The 20992-nt window shown below is 43.8% G+C and overlaps 1 protein-coding gene across 1 annotated transcript in view; it reads left to right on the forward strand.

The window, feature by feature from the left end:
- The window catches only part of LOC148508168 (amine oxidase [flavin-containing] A-like), a 126430-nt gene that overhangs the window by 47383 nt on the left and 58055 nt on the right, over positions 1 to 20992 (forward strand). Inside the window, exons 4-6 of the mRNA XM_088444906.1 lie at positions 7949 to 8053; positions 13875 to 13966; positions 18011 to 18152. Coding sequence (XP_088301032.1) covers positions 7949 to 8053; positions 13875 to 13966; positions 18011 to 18152 — 339 coding nt within the window. The remainder of the gene's footprint in view (positions 1 to 7948; positions 8054 to 13874; positions 13967 to 18010; positions 18153 to 20992) is intronic.

Below are 20992 nucleotides of genomic sequence, written 5' to 3' on the forward strand. Positions count from 1 at the left end.
CTCTACCACCTCTGATGGGAGGCTATTCCACTTGTCCACTACCCTTTCTGTGAAGTAATGTTTTCTCAAATTTTCCCTGAACCTGCCACCCTCCAGTTTCAGAACATGACCTCTTGTTCTAATACTTCTCTTTCTTTGAAGAATGTCTCCTTCCTTTACCTTGTTAAAACCCTTTATATATTTGAACGTTTCTATCATGTCCCCCCTTTCCCTTCTGTGCTCCACACTATACATATTAAGATCTTTTAGTCTTTCCTGGTACGTTTTGTGGTGTAGACCTTGCACCATTTTAGTTGCCCTTCTTTGTACAGTTTCTAATGTATTTGTATTCTTCTGGAGATATGGCCTTCGGAACTGAACACAGTATTAGAGATGAGGACATACCAATGACCTATACAGTGGTATTAACACTTCTTTCTTTCTACTACTGATTCCTCTCCCTATCCAACCAAGCATCTGACTTGCCTTCCTCATTGCTTTGTTGCAATGTTTGCTTGCCTTTAAGTCACCTGAAATAGTGACTCCTAGAGCCCTTTCCTCTTCAGTAGTTTCCAGTATAGTGCCATTAATACTATATTTAGCCTTTGGATTTTTGTGACCCAAGTGCATGATCTTGCATTTTTTGGCATTAAACTGTAGTTGCCACGTTCTTGACCATTCCTCTAGTCTACCTAGATCATCAATCATTTGTTTTACCCATCCTGGTGTGTCTACCCTGCTGCATACCTTTGTGTCATCTGCAAAAAGGCGTAGTTTCCCTTCAATACAATTTGCAATGTCACAAATAAAGATATTAAAAAGCACTGGTCCAAGTACAGATCCCTGAGGTACTCCACTGGTAACATTTCCCTCTTGAGACTGCACTCTGTTTACTACATCTCTCTGTTTCCTATCTGCAGCCATGATCTTAATCATTCAACTATCTTTGTATCTAATCCCATGCTTTCCAGTTTATTTAACATTCTGCGATGTGGAACAGTGTCAAAAGCCTTACTAAAGTCTAGATAAGCTATATCTATGCCCCCCCTTTATCTATTTCCTTAGTCACCCAGTCAAAAAAGTCAATAAGATTTGTTTGACATGATCTCCCCCCAGTAAATCCATGCTGTTTGGGGTCCTGCAAATTGCTGGATTTGAGATAATTTACGACTCTTTCTTTTAAGAGTGTTTCCATCAATTTCCCAACTACTGATGTAAGGCTCACTGGTCGTAGTTGCTTGCCTCTTCCTTGCTTCCACTTTTGTACAGTAGGACATTTGCTTTTTTCCAGTCCTCTGGAATTACTCCAGTAGCTAGTGACTGGTTAAATAATTATGTTAATGGTGTTACCAGCACCACTTTAAGCTCTTTTAGTATCCTTGGATGTATCTCATCTGGCCCCATTGATTTATCCACTTTCAGTTTTGAGAGTTCTGTTAGGATCTTCTCCTCTGTAAATGTGTTTGTTCCTACCTCATTTTTCTGATCACACCTGCAACTTAACTGTGGCCCCTTTCCCTCTCTCTCAGTAGTGAATACTGAACAAAAATAATTATTAAGATGATCAGCTATTACATTGTCTCCCTCAACAAGACTCCCTCTTTCTGGCTTTAGTCTTTTTATTCCACCTTTTGTTTTTCTCCTTTCCCTTATATACTTTAAAAAAGTTTTACCCCCTTTACCCACTGACTGTGCCATTTCCTCCTCAGCTTTTGCCTTTGCACATCTGATTACTTTCTTAGCCTCCTTCTGTTTTACAAGATACACCTCTTTGTCTTCATTATTTTGCGTTTGCTTGGATTTCCTAAAGGCCATCTTTTTTGCTTTCACAATACTTGCTACCTCTTTCCCAAACCGCACTGGTTTCCTTTTCCTTATAGTTTTCCTAACCCTTTTGATACAAAGGTCTGTTGCCTTTAATATTGCACTTTTTAAATTTCCCACCTCTCCTGCAGTCCTTTCAAGTTCCTCCACTCTGCCAAAGATTCGCTTACACATCTTCCCATCCCTGCAAAATCAGCCTTCCTAAAATCTAACACCTTTGTTTTTGTATGGGGTGAGTCAGTATCTGTCTTTATTCTGAACCATACTGCTTGATGATCACTGGATCCCAGGTTTTCACCCACTTTACATCAGAAATTCTGTCTCCATTTGTAAGCATCAAGTCTAATATTGCGTCTTTCCGAGTAGGCTCCCTCACTAATTGCTGGAGGAGGCTCTGTGCAATGAATTCAGGATGTCCCTACTTCTAGTGGAACTTGCCACAGACACTTCCCAGTTTATATCGGGTAGCTTAAAATATCCCATGATTATAACCTCTCCTTTTAATGCCATTTTAGTGATTTCCTGCAATAGTTTATTGCCCAGTTCCTCTTCCTGACCTGGTGGTCTATAGATTACCCCAATACGAAGAATCAATTTCTCCCGTTTCTATAGTCACCCAAAGGGACTCATTTTTTTCTTCAGTACTATGTATTAATGTAGTATTTATGCTTTCCTTGACATACATTGCTACTCCTCCGCCTATTTTTCCCATACTGTCCTTCCTAAATAAAGTATATCCCGGTATAGCTATGTCCCAGTCATGATTTTCATTGCACCATGACTCCGTAATAGCCACAACATCCAGATCATCCCTTGTCATTATTGCAACTAGTTCAGGGATTTTATTTCCTAAGCTCCTAGCATTTGCACACATTGCTCTTATAGTTTTATTTGTTTGCCTATTTCTCCTGTTCCTAAGTATGTTCATCTCTCTGCCTATGTTTATTTGGTTTTGTTCTGAGGGCCAAATGTAATAGGGTGAGAGAAAACTGTCACATTTTTAAACTCAGCCAATGTAATAAAGTCACAGAACATGTAAACTTGCATGTTTTTCAGACTTAATAAACTCTCAAGATTTAAACTCCCATCCAGGTGTTTCCTGTATTGAAAATACAACTTGATCAATGTATTAGTGTGAGAGTTTTACTGGTAAACTCTCACATTTTCTAAACTCTCATCTAAACTCAGTGCGGTCAATTGAATAGCTTCGGGAACTGAGGGGATAGCAGAACAACAGTAGCGCTCAAGTGGTTTTTTTACAAAAGATTTTCCAATTCAAAAATTAATGTTACTAAATAAATTTCCTTACCAAATACTTATACCTGTTAAAAGTGTGCATCAGTCCATTCACACATACTTTTTAAAAAGAAAAAAAACTTGATTTAGAATAAATCCACATTTTTATATGAAAAAAAAAACCCCTTCATTGGTAGAGTTGTGTTTTTTGTTACCGTATATACTCGAGTATAAGCCGACCCGAATATAAGCCGAGGTACCTACTTTTACCCAAAAAAACTGGGAAAACTTATTGACTCGAGTATAAGCCTAGTGTGGGAAATGGCAGGAGCTGGTAGTGCCCCCAGTAGTAATTCCCCCTGGTAGTGCCTCCAGTAGTAATCCCTCCTGGTAGTGCCTCCAGTAGTAATCCCCCCCTGGTAGTACCCCCAGTGGTAATCCCCCCTTTTAGTGCCCCCTGTAGTAATCCCCCACTGGTAGTGCCCCCTGTAGTAATCCTCCCCTGGTAGTTCCCCCTGTAGTAATCACCCCCTTTAGTGCCCCCTGTAGTAATCCCCCCCTGTAGTAATCCCCCCCTGGTAGTTCCCCCAGTGGTAATCCCCCCTTTTAGTGCCCCCTGTAGTAATCGTCCCCTGATAATGCCCCCTGTAGTAATCGCCCCCTGGTAGTGCCCCCTGTAGTAATCGCCCCCTGATAATGCCCCCTGTAGTAATCGCCCCCTGGTAGTGCCCCCTGTTGTAGTCCCCCCCCCCCCAGTAGAGAGAGACGTGACAAGAATTAAAAAAAAAATCACTTACCTGAAACTCCTGCTCCTGGTCCCGTCGCTATCCGCTCCTCCGGCCGCTTTGCATGGGAGAGACGTCGTCATGATGACGTGTCTCCCATCACCCACTGCGGGAGCCGGAAGATGGCTCCCGCAGTGGGAGCAGCAGCAGCCGCTGAGAGTCTGACAGACTCTCAGCGGCTGCTGATTACACCAAACACGCAGCTGCCGGCTCCGGCAGCTGTGTGTTTGGCAGTGTGTAGCGCTGACCGAACTCCGTCCGGTCAGCGCTACACTTGACTCGAGTATAAGCCGAGGGGGTACTTTTTCAGCACATTTTTTGTGCTGAAAAACTCGGCTTATACTCGAGTATATACGGTACTTTAATTTGTGGTTTCAATTTAGAAAAAAATGCAATAAAGTTTTCATGTTCTTTATTGAAGTGCAATCTATTTTATAGAAAGGTTGAAGAAGTTCATTTTTCATATTCTTTTCCTTTCATAACCTTTACTCTAGAGTTCTTTCTGAGAAAGATAAGAAAAAAAAACGATTGCTATTTGAAGTATTATAGCTCATTGCATGTTTTCAAAGATATAGTGATTAATGGCTGCAATATACAGTACAGCCAAACAACGAGCAAAAGCAGTTTATAACACACGTACTGTTGTACGTCAGCTTAGTCACGTAGACAGTGGATTCATCCTGGCTGTTGTAAATATTTGTTTTCTCTCTTGAGGAGTTACATGTTAGTATTCAGCAATAATTAACACTTTCAGTTATTCAGAAGAAACAAGAATGTGTATTTCATGGTACTTATTAATGGTTAACTTAAAAAATAGTAATCAGTTATCTATCGATCAATCTGTCTGTCTGTCTGTCTGTCTATCAAAATAAATGTAAATGTAAAAAAATCTCACCTGTATTATTTTGGGTCGGTAGATGACCAGGATCACAAATGAATGATAATGTATGCGTTATTCACTTTGTGGTTGGCATCTATGAGGGTGTCTCCACCCAAGCTTTCTTCTTTCCAGTAGAAGAGGGTTTCACTAGGGGACAGGTCAGGGAAACCCCTGTGGTTTAATGTGTAGGAGTAATAGACCTGGTTCCCTTTCTTCCTAACACGATAACACACTGGTACACAAGTTAGAAAGGGTTAAGTACAAATGCTTAAACAAAAATGTAGCAGATATTAATTACCCTATAAAAAAGTATTATATTAACCACTATATACTACATCGATTCATTGTCTTTGATAATAAAAAATATCTTCTAAGCAATGTATGTACGCCTTCTTACTACTCAAATATAATAAACCCACTGCTTTGTTCTCTCTTCCAAATACAAATATCTAAACCTTGCACTAGACCCCAACCTTCAGTCACCCTTACATTCACTCCACACACTCACACTAAAATATATCATTAATGCAATATAAATAAATATTTAAGTTAAACTGGAAATGTATTTGGCCAGCAGTCCATTGGTGCATATAAATAGTAGTGTTGGACCTGGATCAGATGATATCCCATTGGTGTATGTTACTGTCTATGGCCAACTATAATGGGGTATCCCTATTACATCAGCAGTAACTGGTTTTCCATCTATAGAATCCTCACTCTGATTGTTTTAGATCCCTTTTATAGAGGATTATATGTATTTTCTCTTAGTTCTATAATACTTCCTTTTGAGAATAAATTATTTTGTATTGCAGATCACCAGATTTTCTCTAATCTCAGGTTGACAAGCTAATAGTGTCCTTTGTACTGTATTGTAGCGATTGTAGAGTGAAGTTTACTGTAACACGCTAGATGTCACTTGTTCCCTCTGGATTTGCAAACACTTAGAGATAGATTAAACATGTCACTGACAAGTTACTCTTTGATTATCATAAGCAAATCTATGGTCCTCCCTCTTGCCTGTAATGGCCCTTGAAGTAAGGCTGCTTATCACTAATATCTCTTTCAGACCAAGGGGTCTGTTTACTAAGCCTTAGGTGGAGATAAAGTGAACGGAGATAAAGTACCAACCAACCAGCTCCTTTTATTTTTCAAACACAGCCTGTGACATGACAGTTAGGAGCTGATTGGCTGGTACTTTATCTCTGTTCACTGTTTCTCCATCCAAGGCTTAGTCTCTGACGTCACTTTTCGCTTATCCGTTTCACGCCTTCCCTTCTCTCCACTGACCCGTATGCCCTCTCTATTTATCCACTTCCAAACTTTGATTTATACTACTGTATGTGAGACCCTTTCCCTTTGCCCTTTCTGACTACTTTGGCTCCTTTACCTTTTCTCATCCTTAGCTCCATCTCTCTCCCAGTCCACCGACACTATCTCCCTCTCTCCTACTAATATCAGGTCCCTCTCCCAGCGTCATCTATCTCTCTCTATACCATCACATGCCCCATGAGACACACCATCACAGGCACTATCAGGCACACCATCACACGCACCATGAGACACACCATCACAGACACCATGAGACACACCATCACAGACACCATGAGACACACCATCACATGCACCATGAGACACACCATCACACGCACCATGAGACACACCATCACACGCACCATGAGACACACCATCACACGCACCATGAGACACACCATCACAGGCACTATCAGGCACACCATCACACGCACCATGAGACACATTATCACACGCACCATGAGACACACCAACACACGCACCATGAGACACACCAACACACGCACCATGAGACACACCATCACACGCACCATGAGACACACCATCACAGGCACTATCAGGCACACCATCACACGCACCATGAGACACACCATCACACGCACCATGCGACACACCATCACAGGCACCATGAGACACACCATCACAGGCACTATCAGGCACACCATCACACGCACCATGAGACACCCCATCACTGGCACCATGAGACACACCATCACACGCACCATGAGACACACCATCACACGCACCATGAGACACACCATCACATGCACCATGAGACACACCATTACAGGCACACCATCACACGGACCATAAGACACACCATCATATACACCATTGAAATTTGCATCAGCCCTATGACAGGTGCAGTATCTCCATCTGAACATGGTGTCCTGTGTCAGTAGTTTAGATGCAGCTGCTATCAGCAACACGCCAGCATCTGTCTAGCCACCGTGTAGCTTCCCAGGAGCACCCACTAAAATTCACACTCCCTACTCCCAAATTCATTCTGCATCGTCCTGTGGTAACCATCGGGACACATGCGCAGTGCAACTCAGATGCACGTGCAGTACTTATAACATCGGTTAAGTGCATGCATATTGGCATTAACAGCGTTTATCAGCCACCTCTGAGCCCATATTGTTCATGTGCTGTATGTATTTGTTCTACTAATATTTGTTTTACATGTCTTGGTCAAAAATCCAGCAAATGCCTATGCCACCTTCCACTATACATTCCCCTGGCTGGAGAAAAGGTGTCAGAGATTGCTGTGAGACAGCTGTTAACTGGTGATTGAAAAAGTAAGGAGTAAGGAGATTCTTGAATATGCTACTGTATGTGTTGTTCAACTTCTCCAGCTCCATTAGCACTTTAATGCCCAGTGTGTGATTTACAGAAGCTATATCATAGTATCCGTCCCCTGGAACACATGCATTACATAGAGACGGTTGTAATATGAATTATCTCATGCCTACCCTCCAGAGTTCCATTATATCGTCTGAGCTCAGACTTCCCGCACTAGGCAGCTTGGGGTGTGATACTCTTCTGCTCTAAGGTGATTGATAGTGCAGAACAGAGAAGAGTCTGCCTAACAGCAGGGCACGTGCATTGCCTTCCATGCAAAGGAGCGTACATTACCTTTATCTATGTACCCCTTTCCCAAACGTGCTATTGAAAAGATTTCCTGCTCACTGCGTTCTGGTAAAATAAAAACACTGCTAAAGTACAATATGGTATGCCATACCGTATACTGTAGATCAGGTCCTTAGTCAGTTTAACTTGTCTAGTGTACTAAATTGATTTTTTTTTATTTCATTTTGTTTGATCACTGTTACCTACATGCTTTATTCTATGTTAGAAAATGTAATGTAGTCCAGTTCCATAATAAATTATTCTAATTATCATTATCTCTCTTCTTCTCAATCTTTATTTCAAGGGAAAAACCAATGCATTTCATGGGGTATTCCCTCTATCATGGAACCCTCTGGTTATATTGGATTATAACAATCTATGGCGGACGATTGATGAATGGGGAGAAGAGGTACATTGTCTTTCAAATGGATACCTTTATATGCATTTATGTGAATGTGTACAGTGTAACAATACAGCACAATAACTATAACATGCTCATTTTGATAGTTTAGTTTTGTGAAAAGTAGCTGTGTGTAACAAGTCGCCGGCGCGCCTTGTTACATTTTTATGTCCCGGTTGTCGCTCCTCCTCCAGGACATCCTGTTCTCCAGCCACACATCCAGATAGTTCCTTTTGTTGCTGAGCAACGTACACACCATACTGGGCCCACAGTTGCTAGGAGACTAAGACACTGGACTGCTGCATGTGATCTTGTGAATACTGGCTGACGTGTTCCCTCTCACCTGTGGACTGTCCTCAATCATCTGCCTTGCAAATTTATTGGTTCCTTACCTTTTATTAGCCTGCTGGTTCAACGCCGGCTTGCCGGCTATAGCGTCGCTGTAGGTGTTCTTCTGGTTCCTGCCAGTCGAGTTCCTGTTCCTGTGTTTTACCTCCACATCATTGTACCACTTACTCGCACTCTCATTACACCATCTAGAGTTTGTCAGTGCAACGAGCAGGTCCGGTCTGATCTGTGCCTGCGGCCTCGCTGCTCATTTGGCTACAGTATTCCATCTGGCAAATTTCGTGCTGCTTGGATCACCTCAGCACTTAAGGACACCTTGGCCCTCCAGGCTGCACCTCAACTCTCATGGTCACACTTTGCTGCCGAAGTCACACCCCGGCCCTCAAGGCCGCATCACGACTCTCAGGGTCACGCCTTGGCCCTCAAGGACAGACCTTGCTGCCGAAAATGCACCTCGATCCTCAAGGCTGCTCCTCGACTCTCAAGGCCACACCTCTGGCCTCAAGGGCGCACCTTGCTGCCGAAATCACACATTGACCCTCAAGGTCGCACCTCGACTCTCAAGGTTGCACGGCCACGCCCTTGCTGCCAAAGTCGCCCCCCGGCCCTCTTCGCCGCACCTTGACTTTCAAGGTCGCACCTAGCAGCTTAAGTAACACCTTGGCTCCCAAAGCCGCACCTCGGCTCTCAAAGCTGTACCTAGGCCAATAGATTTACACCTAGGCTATCTGAGCCAGATCCATAGTCTGAAACTACCTAAGCTGCATTACATCCAGTGGCCTTAGAATAGCCGTGTATGCCTCTACTATCCCGAGTTTGAGACCAGACGGCCACCTAAGTACCGGTGAGCATCTGAAGCTGTAAGGGAACAGCAGGTGGCTGTTATTGGCAGAAGACCTTGCCAGTGTGGCTCTAGGGGTCTTACACGGTGATTCCTAGGTGACCGTAACACTGTGTGTGTTCTTAGTTTGTACTTTTAGAAAAGGCTCTATCAAAAAGAATAGGAAATCATTATAAAAGCATTCCAGGATGGATTGCATAGCAGTTGTTGAATTTATAGAACACTACCACATGCAGGCACAGTGAAAATGCATACTGTGGCCGGTGACCTGGCACACGTGGAAAATGGCCTCCGCGGCACTGTAGGGGTTAACCCTTGTGCTGCAGCACCATTTGTAATTAGAACAATAGGCACTAGGCGCAATTTGGTTTAAATGTATTACCGGCGCTAAGCACCGCAGGTGGGGGGGACTGTGTGAAAGGAGCCACTGAGGGCTCCCTGCTGGGGACCAGAAGCCTGGCTTCCAACGCCCCAGTGCAGCAAAGCTTTGGGTTTACCCCTGGTGCGATGCATCGGGGGACTGCACGCAGAAAGCTGTGTGCCGGCTGCTGGGGACCGGGAGCTTAGCTTTCACATGCAGATACACCCTCTGTTGTACACTGAACGTAGACATGCGAATAAGACGCATCTGAAGGTAAAAAGTTACACAAAAAGACGCATGGCGCTACCGAGTGTTACCACTGCATGGCGCGACTAGAAGGGCTGTTTAACGTTTAAGGAGGCTATATGTATGTAGACGGAATCGGTATGTAACACCGCTGGATCCAAGCACAGCAGATGAAATCCCGATGCCGGAAGGCCGGCAGCTGAAGATCCTGACTAGGGTAAGTAAGTACCCTAACCCTCGCCTGCCCCCCCCCCCCAACACTAATCCTCCATTAGTGGTGCCTAACCATAACCTCCCCCCTAGTGCCTAACCCTAACCTCCACCCAGGGGTGCCTAAACCTAACCCCTGTACCCTAAACCTAACCCTCCCGGGGGTGCCTAACCCTAACCTCCCCCCGGTGGTTCCTAACCCCCCCTTCCCCTAGCCTAACCCTCCCAGTGGGGGTGCCTAACCCCCCCTTTTCCTAGCCTAACCCTTCCAGGGGGGGTTGCCTAAACCTAACCCTCCCTACCACGGCTAAGAGCTCCCGACGCCCAGCTTACCTACTTTTGGTATGACGGGCGTCTGGTTTTCGGCATGGGGCTAATGATAGGCGTCGGTATTTAGACGCTTATCTTTAGTCCCATGCGGGCTTTCAGTGTCGGGATTCGGTGGTCAGCATCTTGACTGCCGGCATCCTGACTACATCCCATGTAAACACATATGTACTACATATTGTTCAGAAACAACATATTCCACATACTTCATATTGGTCATAACCAACTTTCCACATACTACAACTGAAAAAAATTCTTAGTTCAGAACCAAAATATTCCACATACTAGATATTGGCCAGTCCCCACCCCCGCTCTGCTCCCTAGATGCGTCTGCCTGTCAATCAGGCAGGGGCTGCATGCGATCACGTAGGACCTGTTCTGCACATTCACAGAACAGGTCCTGCGCACGTGCAGATTCTCAATAATTGTGAATCTGCATTCAGCATTGCACTTATGTGCCCCACAGTGCCCCTGATTCACATTACACCACATAGTAGTGCCCCTTATTCACGTTACACACACTCTAGTGCCCCTTATACATAATGCCCACAGTAGTGTCCCTTATACACAATGCCCACAGTACTGCCCCTGATTCACATTACACCACATAGTAGTGTCCCTTATTCACGTTACGACACACATAATGCCCACAGTAGTAGTGCTCCTTACACGCAATACCCACACCAGCAGTGCCCCTCGCGCTTGGCACTGTGAGAGAGACGTCAGGATGTATCTCCTTACACCCACTGTGGGAGTCATAAGGCAGAGCTCAGGCGTGAGCTCCAGCCTCTGGCTGCAGGGAAGGAGCAACCAGGCACCCGTTGGTAACAAAATCTCAGCAAGCGCCCGGCAAATATAGAAGGAGGCGGTGGCGCCTCTCCAGCCTGGTGCCTAACTGCTGTTCAGGACCGGATGACCACATCATGCTGGCCCTATAATAATATCATCCTTGTGTTATCTTTACAATGTACAAAACAGGATACATTAGTACTACTATATATATATATATATATATATTCGTATGCTGCCGTGCCGTGTAAAATGATGCTAAATTATTAACTGTTATATTACTATGTTTGTTTCTATGTGTAGTAATATATGTGTATGATTTATTTGTTTTAGAGTACACTGACTGATATTTTAAGATTAAGAAAATCATTACTGCCTAAATGTGTCTGTTATTTATCAAGTCTCTGGCATGGTTCACTAGTACAATCCATACATGAGCAGAATTTCATGCTGCATACTGGCAATGCTTTTGGAGCAAATACCTTTGTGTAACTTATCAGTGCAACACTTTATTTCACTCTCATTTTCTCACTTTTCTGTAATGTCAGATGCATTTTTAATATTTGGTTTATAACCCTTTTACGCTGAAGGGTAAAACAACATTGTGATTACTAAAGTGTAATTTGTTTTTGCTTGATATTTTTTTTAATTGTTTTGTAATGTGCTGTATATCAAGGGCAATATGTAATCTTTGTTCTGTCCTAGTAATATTAAAACAATTTCAAATTGAAACTGTGCGTTCCAGTGCATTTCAATGCCGTTGCAGGGGTGTACATAGATTAGCCACTGCGTGACCATAAGCAGCCAAAGCACTGATAGCGTGCATGGATGTTAGCAATTTCTGAGTAAGGTCAGGGCTTGTGAAAGTATGCATATGGGTCCGATGTTACTCGATGTTACCGATTGTTTCGCTATGTTCCCCTAGTATACAGATGTGAGTAAGGGGAAGTGGGCGTCCTTATGTTAGGATGCGATCACAATGTGAATGCAAACATTTAAATAGCACCGTTGATATTAGTAACTGTGGTGCATGCGTATAAGCAGAATTGCGATCCGTAGTGAATCAGGCCCTTGTGTGTTCTTAATTAACATTAATGTCAGTTTGTTTAACAGTGCTCCCAATATATTATTTTGGATCTTAATGGTACATATAACTCTGTACATTAAGCAGCTTCATGATTTTACAAAGCTGTTTACCTTCATTAACCGTAAAGCGTACAAGCAAATGTATATAGCAGGGAATACAACTAATACAGTTGTGCATTTTTACAGAAAAGTTAAGTTTACTCCTTTATTGGCAAATTAATATGGATTACAAATAGGATATGATAAGGAGACTCCTGTCTTCACCACAAAGTAAGGCTATTGATGGTGGGAGAGACTGTAACGTATTTGTATACATAAAATAATGTATTTATTTTTGACTCAGAGTCTGATTCCTAGATGGACACAATGTTGATGTTACACGCAGTGGAGTGATTCTTTTTGTCACTGTGCATGGTGGTCACAGAGAGGATTTCATCGCAAAGTGAGTGACAGGTAGTCAGCGTTTGTGGGTGGCACAGATGTGTCCTCATACATCTAGCCTCTTAAACAGCCCTTCTAGTCGTGCCATGTCGTGGTGTGACTCGGTAGCACTGAGCGTCCTTTTGTGCGACGTTTTACCATTCAAATGCGTCTTATTCACACAGTAATGCACGTAATTAGCACAAGCAGCTTCTACTGATTAAAATGATATGCAGAATGCCTATGATCTCTGTGCGTCTGCGGGTGTAACTGCATGCGAAACACTATGTTACAGTGTTACAGCCACTGACACTGTAAATGCAGATACACCCACAGAGGCATGCTGCATATCATTTTAATCAGCAGAAGCTGCTTGTGCGAGTAATTCACATCACTGTAAATAAGACGCATTTGAAGGTAAAAAGTCACACGGCGCTACAGAGGCACACTGAGCTCCCGCGTTGTGTGGCGCAACTTGTGCACATGGAGGATAGATGTATGTGGACACATCTGTAACGGGGTGGTTAGTAAAATGCAGTAGTGTTGGGACTGTTTTCTGGGCATGCTCTAGTGATCCTCTGTGACTTTGTTTGCAGATGCAGAGGCCCCAGCATCTGAGACAGCATAGGCTTACTCAGAAATTCGATGTGCGACCGATGTTTCCGATGTACCTGCTTTTGTGCATGAGTGGTGAATGTCTGACGCCGGAGGTGGGCTTATCAGTGCAATAGAGGGAGGCTGAGTCATTACTGTATTTTTGCATGTTCGTTGTGTATGGAAACACAATCACGACAGGTGTCCATCTCTGAGTCAGCATTTTTGAACAATCTCATGTCAGCCGCCATAAAGCATTAGGGCCAAATTCAATTAGCCCTGTTAATTTAACGTGAAAAAGGGTGGTAGCCTCGGGGCCTATTCAATTAGTGCCCATTTTTCACTTCCATTAAATTACAGTGTTAACGGGCATTAACACATGGAATCCGTGATAAGTTTATGGGCCTATGTGGTAACATGGTTACGGCAGCCGTTAACACACTAGTTTTCCGGGATTTCTTTTTGGGTCGATTAGACCTGTAAAATTATCCCCGTTAACTGCAGCCATTAGTTCGCAATAATTGAATTCTCCCCTTATTGTGTAAGATTCTTGGTGAAACAAAATTCTTTAGCTTATTAATAATTGTAATCATCTGTGTAATTTTCAGATTCCGGTTGATGCCCCATGGAAAGCTCCTCATGCAAATGAATGGGACAAAATGACAATGAAGGAGTTTATAGACAAAGTTTGTTGGACAAAGTAAACTTTTTTATAACAGTTTGATATACTTCTATAGCAGGATTATGTTATATGAGTTCATGCATCGGGTAATATTAAGTATAAGGATATAAGAAGTCACCAAAGCATTCTTATAAAGATAAGGCTGCAGACTTGATAGACGCAATGCCGATGTTTACGCGATTGAGCCATTGCAGGTGTCTGCAAATGCGTCTGAGCTGCACTGCGTATGCGTCAGGTTTCATTTTCTTTGTCACTCGCAGTGATGATTTATTTGCAGATTGGCCCTTAGTACTTTTTAAACATCGGTCCTAATATTAGTTATAATTTGCGATATAGCTGCATAGTAATTACATTGGTTTTCTAAATAAGCACTGATATAATTACATCCATTTTTAAGTGATGATATCAGAACTTACAGTTTATACATATATTATTTCTAGAAGTTTATAAATATCCTAAGGTCACTTGTGTATTCAGAGTTGAAAGCAAAGTAAAAAAAGGAGTAATACCCCTTTCAGACATACAACCCGGGGAATTTCCTGCTCAGACTCGGGAATTTCTCCTGTGCAAATTCCCGGGTATTTGGTCGAGACCCCCCTTTCATACTACAGTGTCTACCCGGGAAATTCCCAGGTAGACCCCTTTCAGACAAGAGCAGGGTTTTTCTGCTTACCTGCCTCTTCTCTGCCGTCTGCTCCTCCTAGCCTATCCCCTCTCTGGCTGGTGATGATGATGTCATCATTCAGCTGCCGGAAGCTGGCCCATCTTAATGCAGATTTAAAAAAATTTTTTATTATTTTGTTTTCATTTATTTAAATTTCCTAGTGGTCCAGCGGGAGTGTACGGGTGGCCCGCTATGGCTGGGACCAGTCGGCGGTCTCCAGCGCGGGTGTCCCCGGCGTCCGGCTGGGGTCCTGTGTCGCCGACACAGCGACCGGCGTGGTGGGAGGCCCGCTGTGGCAGAGACCGCGGGCGGGTGTCCCCACTGTCTGGCTGGGGTTCTCTGTACACAGCCGGCCGGCGCTGGGCGTGGTGAGCAGCAGCGCTGAGCGTCCTATAGGACGCTTTGCGCTGTCAACTCCATGTAAAAGCTGCTTGGTGCTGCCCGGGAGTAGTAAATTCTCGGGTAGCACCATTCAGACAGAAGCAGGGTAATTTCCCGGGACTTAAGTCCCAGGAAAAACCCTCGTCGATTGAAGGGGCGGCTACCCAGGAACGTGTTCCCGGGTAGGTACCTTTCAGACAGACGCGGCTACCCGGGAATTTGGCTGAGGCAGGCCAAATTCCCGGGAATCTCGGGATGCAGTTGAATTACCGGGGTCCAGCATGCCGGCTGACTGAATCCTGTCACTGGAAACCTGACCTGGTACTAAAGAAAGGCGTGTAAATCCCGACGCCTATCTTTAGCTAGACGCCGAAATCCCGACGTCCGGCATCCCGAACGAAGGTAAGCGGGGAATTGTAGCATGGAGCAGTGGGCGGACGGTTAGGTTTAGGAACCCCCGGGGGCAGGGCTGCCATCAGAAATTGTGGGGCCCGGCTCTGACAAACTAGGCAGCGCCCCCCCATGTTTCTGCATCTCTTGCCATGCATTGTCTTCCCAGTTACAGTGAGCCCCCTTCTGTCTCCCCAGCCTGACCCCCTTCTCTGTCTCGAGCCTGGCCCCCTTTTGCTGTGTCTCCAGCCAGCCCACCTTCTGTCTGCAGGCAGTCCCCACACTAACCTTGTACTTGTTGCTCTGAGACCTACTCTCTATGTGATGCACTCCTCCTTTCAGAGGCACGGTGTGATGGGCAGGGGTGTGGGCAGGCGGCAAAATGGGCGTTTAGTGGGAATACAATATTGGACAAACGGCGTCGCTCATGGGTACTTTCATGGATGAATTCAAACAGTGTATTTGCCCAAAGTTTCTTTTAGCAAGAATATTCTTAATAAAAGTCTGGATGGACTGAAATGGTGGCACAGACCCTTTTTGTTGTGTGAAGTCTTACATGATAGTACCTGAGTGTCGCCATTTCTCCAATACTGTGTGGTGGGATGGTATTACCTGGAGAGATATATATATATACACACACATACTGCCCACACTGTTAGGTTATTGCCTATAGATATACACTGTAAATATTAAATATATAATATATGCCCTGAGGAAAATTGTTATATTAAAACATTGAAACGTTGGCGTATTTTGGTCTCCCGCCATATTATTGATACGAGTGCCGCCTGGTTGGTGATTTATACATCGTGATCCCCGGAAGGGGCCCATGTGAGGAAGGCACCTATTTGCTTATTTCTATTAACTGGATGAGGAGTGCTGCTGGAGTGGTTTGTTTATATATATATAGATATATATATAGATATCTATATATATAATGATATATATATATATATATATATAGGTAGATAGATATACACACACTGTGTGCTTATATATATACTGTATATACTATATAGATGTGTGTGTGTGTATATATATATATATATAATATATATAAATATATATAGATATATAGATATATATATAGATATATATACTACATTTACACACACATATACATACATACATACACATGCTGCCCAGTGCCCACATTGCCCAGTTATTTATTCTGATGATTTCCCTCAACATGTAACAACTCACAGCCCAATCCCCCAATGTATGAAAGTGTGCCTTACCTGCAGCTGGAGTAGGAGCGCAGTGGCTGACCGAGCACTGTAACCAAAGGAGCTGGCAGCGCAAATTGCCTAGGTGGAGCTATGTACCACCACATTTGCTCCCTTCATTCTATGTGATATCTGTGGCTTCGAGAGTACGAGGAGCTGCCGCGCATTTGCGGTAGCTCTCTTCACTGACAGGCAGGCAGGCAGGCATGGGGAACTCCAGTGAGACGGAGACAAGAATCTCCGTCTCACAGAAAAAAAAAAAACACACTCATTTAGCGGCGGCGATGGATCTGTAGGCAAGGGGGGGACTGGGTTTGCGGCCGGGTCCCCTCTCAGCCCCTGGCCTGGTACTCCAGTCCCGGCAGTCCCCCCCTGATGGCGGCCTTGCCTGGGGGGACTTAGGGTTAGGCACCCCCCGGGGAGGGTTAGGGTTAGGCTAGGGGGAGGGGGGTTTGGGTTAGGCACCACTGATATTCCGACACTTACATTCCGACATGTGACTAAAGACAGGCGTTGAAATCCCGACGCCTATCATTAGCCCCACTACGGAATCCTGACACCCGGCATACCGAACTAAGTTATTCCGGGTGTCTTAGCCTCTAATCGTGGTGGGGGGAGGGTTAGGTTTAGGGCCCCCTTGGGGACTTAGGGTTAGGCAGCCCCCGGGAGGGGTAGGGGAATGGGGGGTTTAGGCTTAGGCACCACTAGGGGGGGTTAGGTTTAGGGTGCGGGGAGGGGAGTTAGGTTTAGGCACTAACGGGGAGGTTAGGGTTAGGCACCCCTAAGGGAGGGTTAGGGGGGAGAGGGCAGGGTTAAGGTACTTTCCTTCAGCTGTCGGGATTTCGGGCTGCCGGGATTTAATCCGGCGGCTAAACAGTCACCGGCATTACATACCGCCACCACCTTAGGGTTAGGCACCACCCTGGGAGTTTTAGGGTTATGTACCACTAAGGGAGGGTTAGGGGAGAGGGGAGGGTTGGGGTACTTACCTGCCCCAGTCGGGATCTTCATGCTTCGGCATTCCTGCGTCGATATTTCATCCGCCAGGAATAGATCCGGTGGCATTACATAACGATTCCCTTTACACCATGTTGCACAGCAAGTGTAACACTGCAGAAAGATTTAGATTTGAGAGAGATGTTCCCATACTGAAATTTTAATTGTCCAGATCCTATGTGTCGCGGATCCTATGTGTTTTCATGAGAAAAACAGAAAGATTTCAGACGTAAAAAACGGGGTTTAATTGGATAACGTGAAAAAACAATCGCCGAAAAGACCCAAAAATCGACGAAAAAAAAACAAACAGTTTTTTGCGTCTGAAAAATTTTCGCTGCTAGTTGGATACCGGTCTTAATGTGAATGTAAAATAATTATGTATTTAATTTTTTTTTTTTTTAACAGAGCGGCTAAAAGATTTGGTCAGCTTTTTGTGAATGTGAATGTCACCTCTGAAACTCAGCATGTTTCTGCTCTGTGGTTCCTCTGGTACACAAAGCAGTGTGGGGGAGCACAGCGAATGTTCTCAGTAGAAAATGGAGGACAGGTAAAACATCTTTTAACTCCTTTTCTCTTTATTCTAGACACATTTTTCATTTTCTATTTTATAAAACAGAAGCCATAATATATTTTGGGCCTCATTTATCGTTTGGAGGAAATCCATGTAAAACATGCAGGGCTGCATTTTAGCAAAACCACGCTGCACTGTAGTGAGGCAAATTTTAAAGGTATGGACATATTTAGAGCGGGGGGTTGTCCTAGCTCAACACTACATGCCAATGTAAAGATAAGGCAAGCCATTATGTCTATTCTACAGTATATGCAAAAGTACTGTAGGGAATACTTTCCTTGTATGGGAAAAAGTCAAATATATTTGGATTTCTTGCATCACAACATGGTTTCTTTAATTGGATTTTCTCCTAACTCTAAATGAGCAATTATTTGCATTCATGTAAATATCCGTTGTCTTAATTAGCAATTAGAATCAGGACCAGGTACTGATAAAACATTTAGCTGAGTTTATTCATATTTTATGTCTTTAATTATCACCTAAAGACAATTCAAGGGCAGCTTCCAATCAGGAGATATAACTTAATTTAGCTGAACTCAAATTTAAAGTTGAGTCGAGCAAACGGTTTGTTTCCCAAAAGTGGGGATCTTTCTAGCTGCTGGATAGAAGAACATGGGCACATATTGCTCCAATATTCAAAATAATATTTTTCATGTTTGTTTACAGTGTTGTGGTATTTTCAAATAATGTATAATTATATTCTAATACCAAAGTGCTAATGGTCGTTCATCTTTATCACACAAAGTATATATACATATATACAGGCCACAGACTTAGCTGACATGTTTTCTACACAAAGCCACTAAGTGGCTACTCATCCTTACCATTAACTTTATCTTCATCCAGATTCACTGTATGTTTATAATTCCATACCCAAATGTAGGAATGATCCATGGAAATAGAGAAACTATGGGCCAAAGTCTTTTCTGAGCATCAAAATTAAACTGGTGACTAATGTGCTAGGTCAAATAATACTGTAAACTTGGAAATCGGATGAGATCAGTTTCAGTTGATCCTGAAAGGCTGGAACAGAAAAACTGGTGTTGCCCATAGTGACCATTCAGATGCATGTTTTTATTTTCTAAACAGCACTACAAAAATAACAGCTAGATCCTAATTACATGCTATGTGGCCAACACGACAGTTTTCCTGTGCACTAGTTTTCAGGTGTCCCCAAGTGTTCATAGAGTAGTCCACTTAACTAAACATCTAAAGAAGGTGAGCAACATTGCTGTGTTTGTTTAAATATGTTTTTTGACAACATATTTTGGGATTACATTTTCTACAAACCATGCAGGCCAGGTTGGGTACAAGATGCTGGCGGTCAGAATCCTGACGCTGGCATCCCGAGAGGGTTAAAATACCAACAACAGCCGGTAAGAACCGTACACCTAAACTTCACTTCCTGATCCACAAACCCAAACTCCCCCCTAGTGCCTAAACCTAACCCTCCGCTCTAGTGCCTATCCCTAACCCCCACCCCCAGTCCCTGACCCTCTCCCTAGTGGCTAACCCCTAATCCTCCCCCTTGCCCCCTACTTACAGCTGAGATCCCGATGCCGAGATCCTGACTGGTGTCAGGATTAGGGCGTCGGCATTCTGAGCGTCAGTATCCCAAAAGCCGTAATTACAACTATTTTCCTGCATGCCTGTTACTACCATCTTTAACTCTAAGTACACCAGTAAAACTATAATTCTTCATAGACCTTACATTGTCCACTAAAACACTGTATACAGTGGCCAGTTCCAGCAATGCAGGGGTTAATCTGCTGCTGCACGGAACAGTGGAGAGACTGAGGGAGTTTGTCACCTCCCCCATTGAGGTCTGTGGCTCCGTGCACCTACTGACCTTTTGCTCTTGCTCTTCAGTCCCCTCCCACTCTGCTTCTCTTGCCTGCTGCAGTGCTGTGGTGTGTGTTCTCCGCAATGGCTGATGCATGTCAGTGAGGGCGGGCAGCACAGTCAGATTCCCACCTCCTATGCAGAGCACTAGCACAGAACAGTGACTGCACCCACTGCTTACTGGCCTCGTACAGTAAGGGGCTGGGCTTTCAGTGACTTAATCTGCTCTCTGTACGTGTGACCGGTCCGTACTCCAGTGGCCCATCAGGCCATCGGCCCTTCTAGCATTTGCCAGATGGCCAGTCCGGCCCTGTCCCTTACTACAGTTCTTCTCACACTGGACCCCAAGTTTTGGAGGACATCCGGTTCTAGGCACATTTCACAGTTGTTTCATAATTTTCTCTCTTTTTTTTAATAATGTGTTTCGGATTACATACAATGCCTTGGAAAAATCCTTGTAGTCTTTTCTTGATTGCTACTTCTCAATGGCCTTGTCGTAGATCAGCGTTCTTCTGCCTCCATTATGTAGTTTTTACTGGGAAATGCACCAACTACATTGGACAGTTAGTAAGGACAGGTGTAGTTATAGTTTTTTTGCATATTATTGAGTACATCATGTCCATTAGTGGGAATAAATTAGAAATCCTAAATATATCCATAAATTCATCATGGTACCATGTTGTAAAATAGAGGGTGTTCATATACATACAGTCAGGTGCATAAATATTGGGACATTGACAGAATTTTCATATTTTGGCCTCTATTCACCACCACAATGGCTTTGAAATGAAACAAACAAGATGTGCTTTAACTGCAGACTTCCAGATTTAATTTGAGGGTAATTACATCCAAATCAGGTGAACGGTGTAGGCATTACAACGGTTTCTATATGTGCCTCCCACTTTTTAAGGGCCAAAAGTAATGGGACAAACGAAACAATACTAAATCTAACTTTCACTTTTTAATACTTTGTT

This window comes from Taudactylus pleione, unplaced genomic scaffold, assembly GCF_031769625.1.
Source record: "Taudactylus pleione unplaced genomic scaffold, aTauple2 ptg000374l, whole genome shotgun sequence".
NCBI lineage: Eukaryota > Metazoa > Chordata > Amphibia > Anura > Myobatrachidae > Taudactylus > Taudactylus pleione.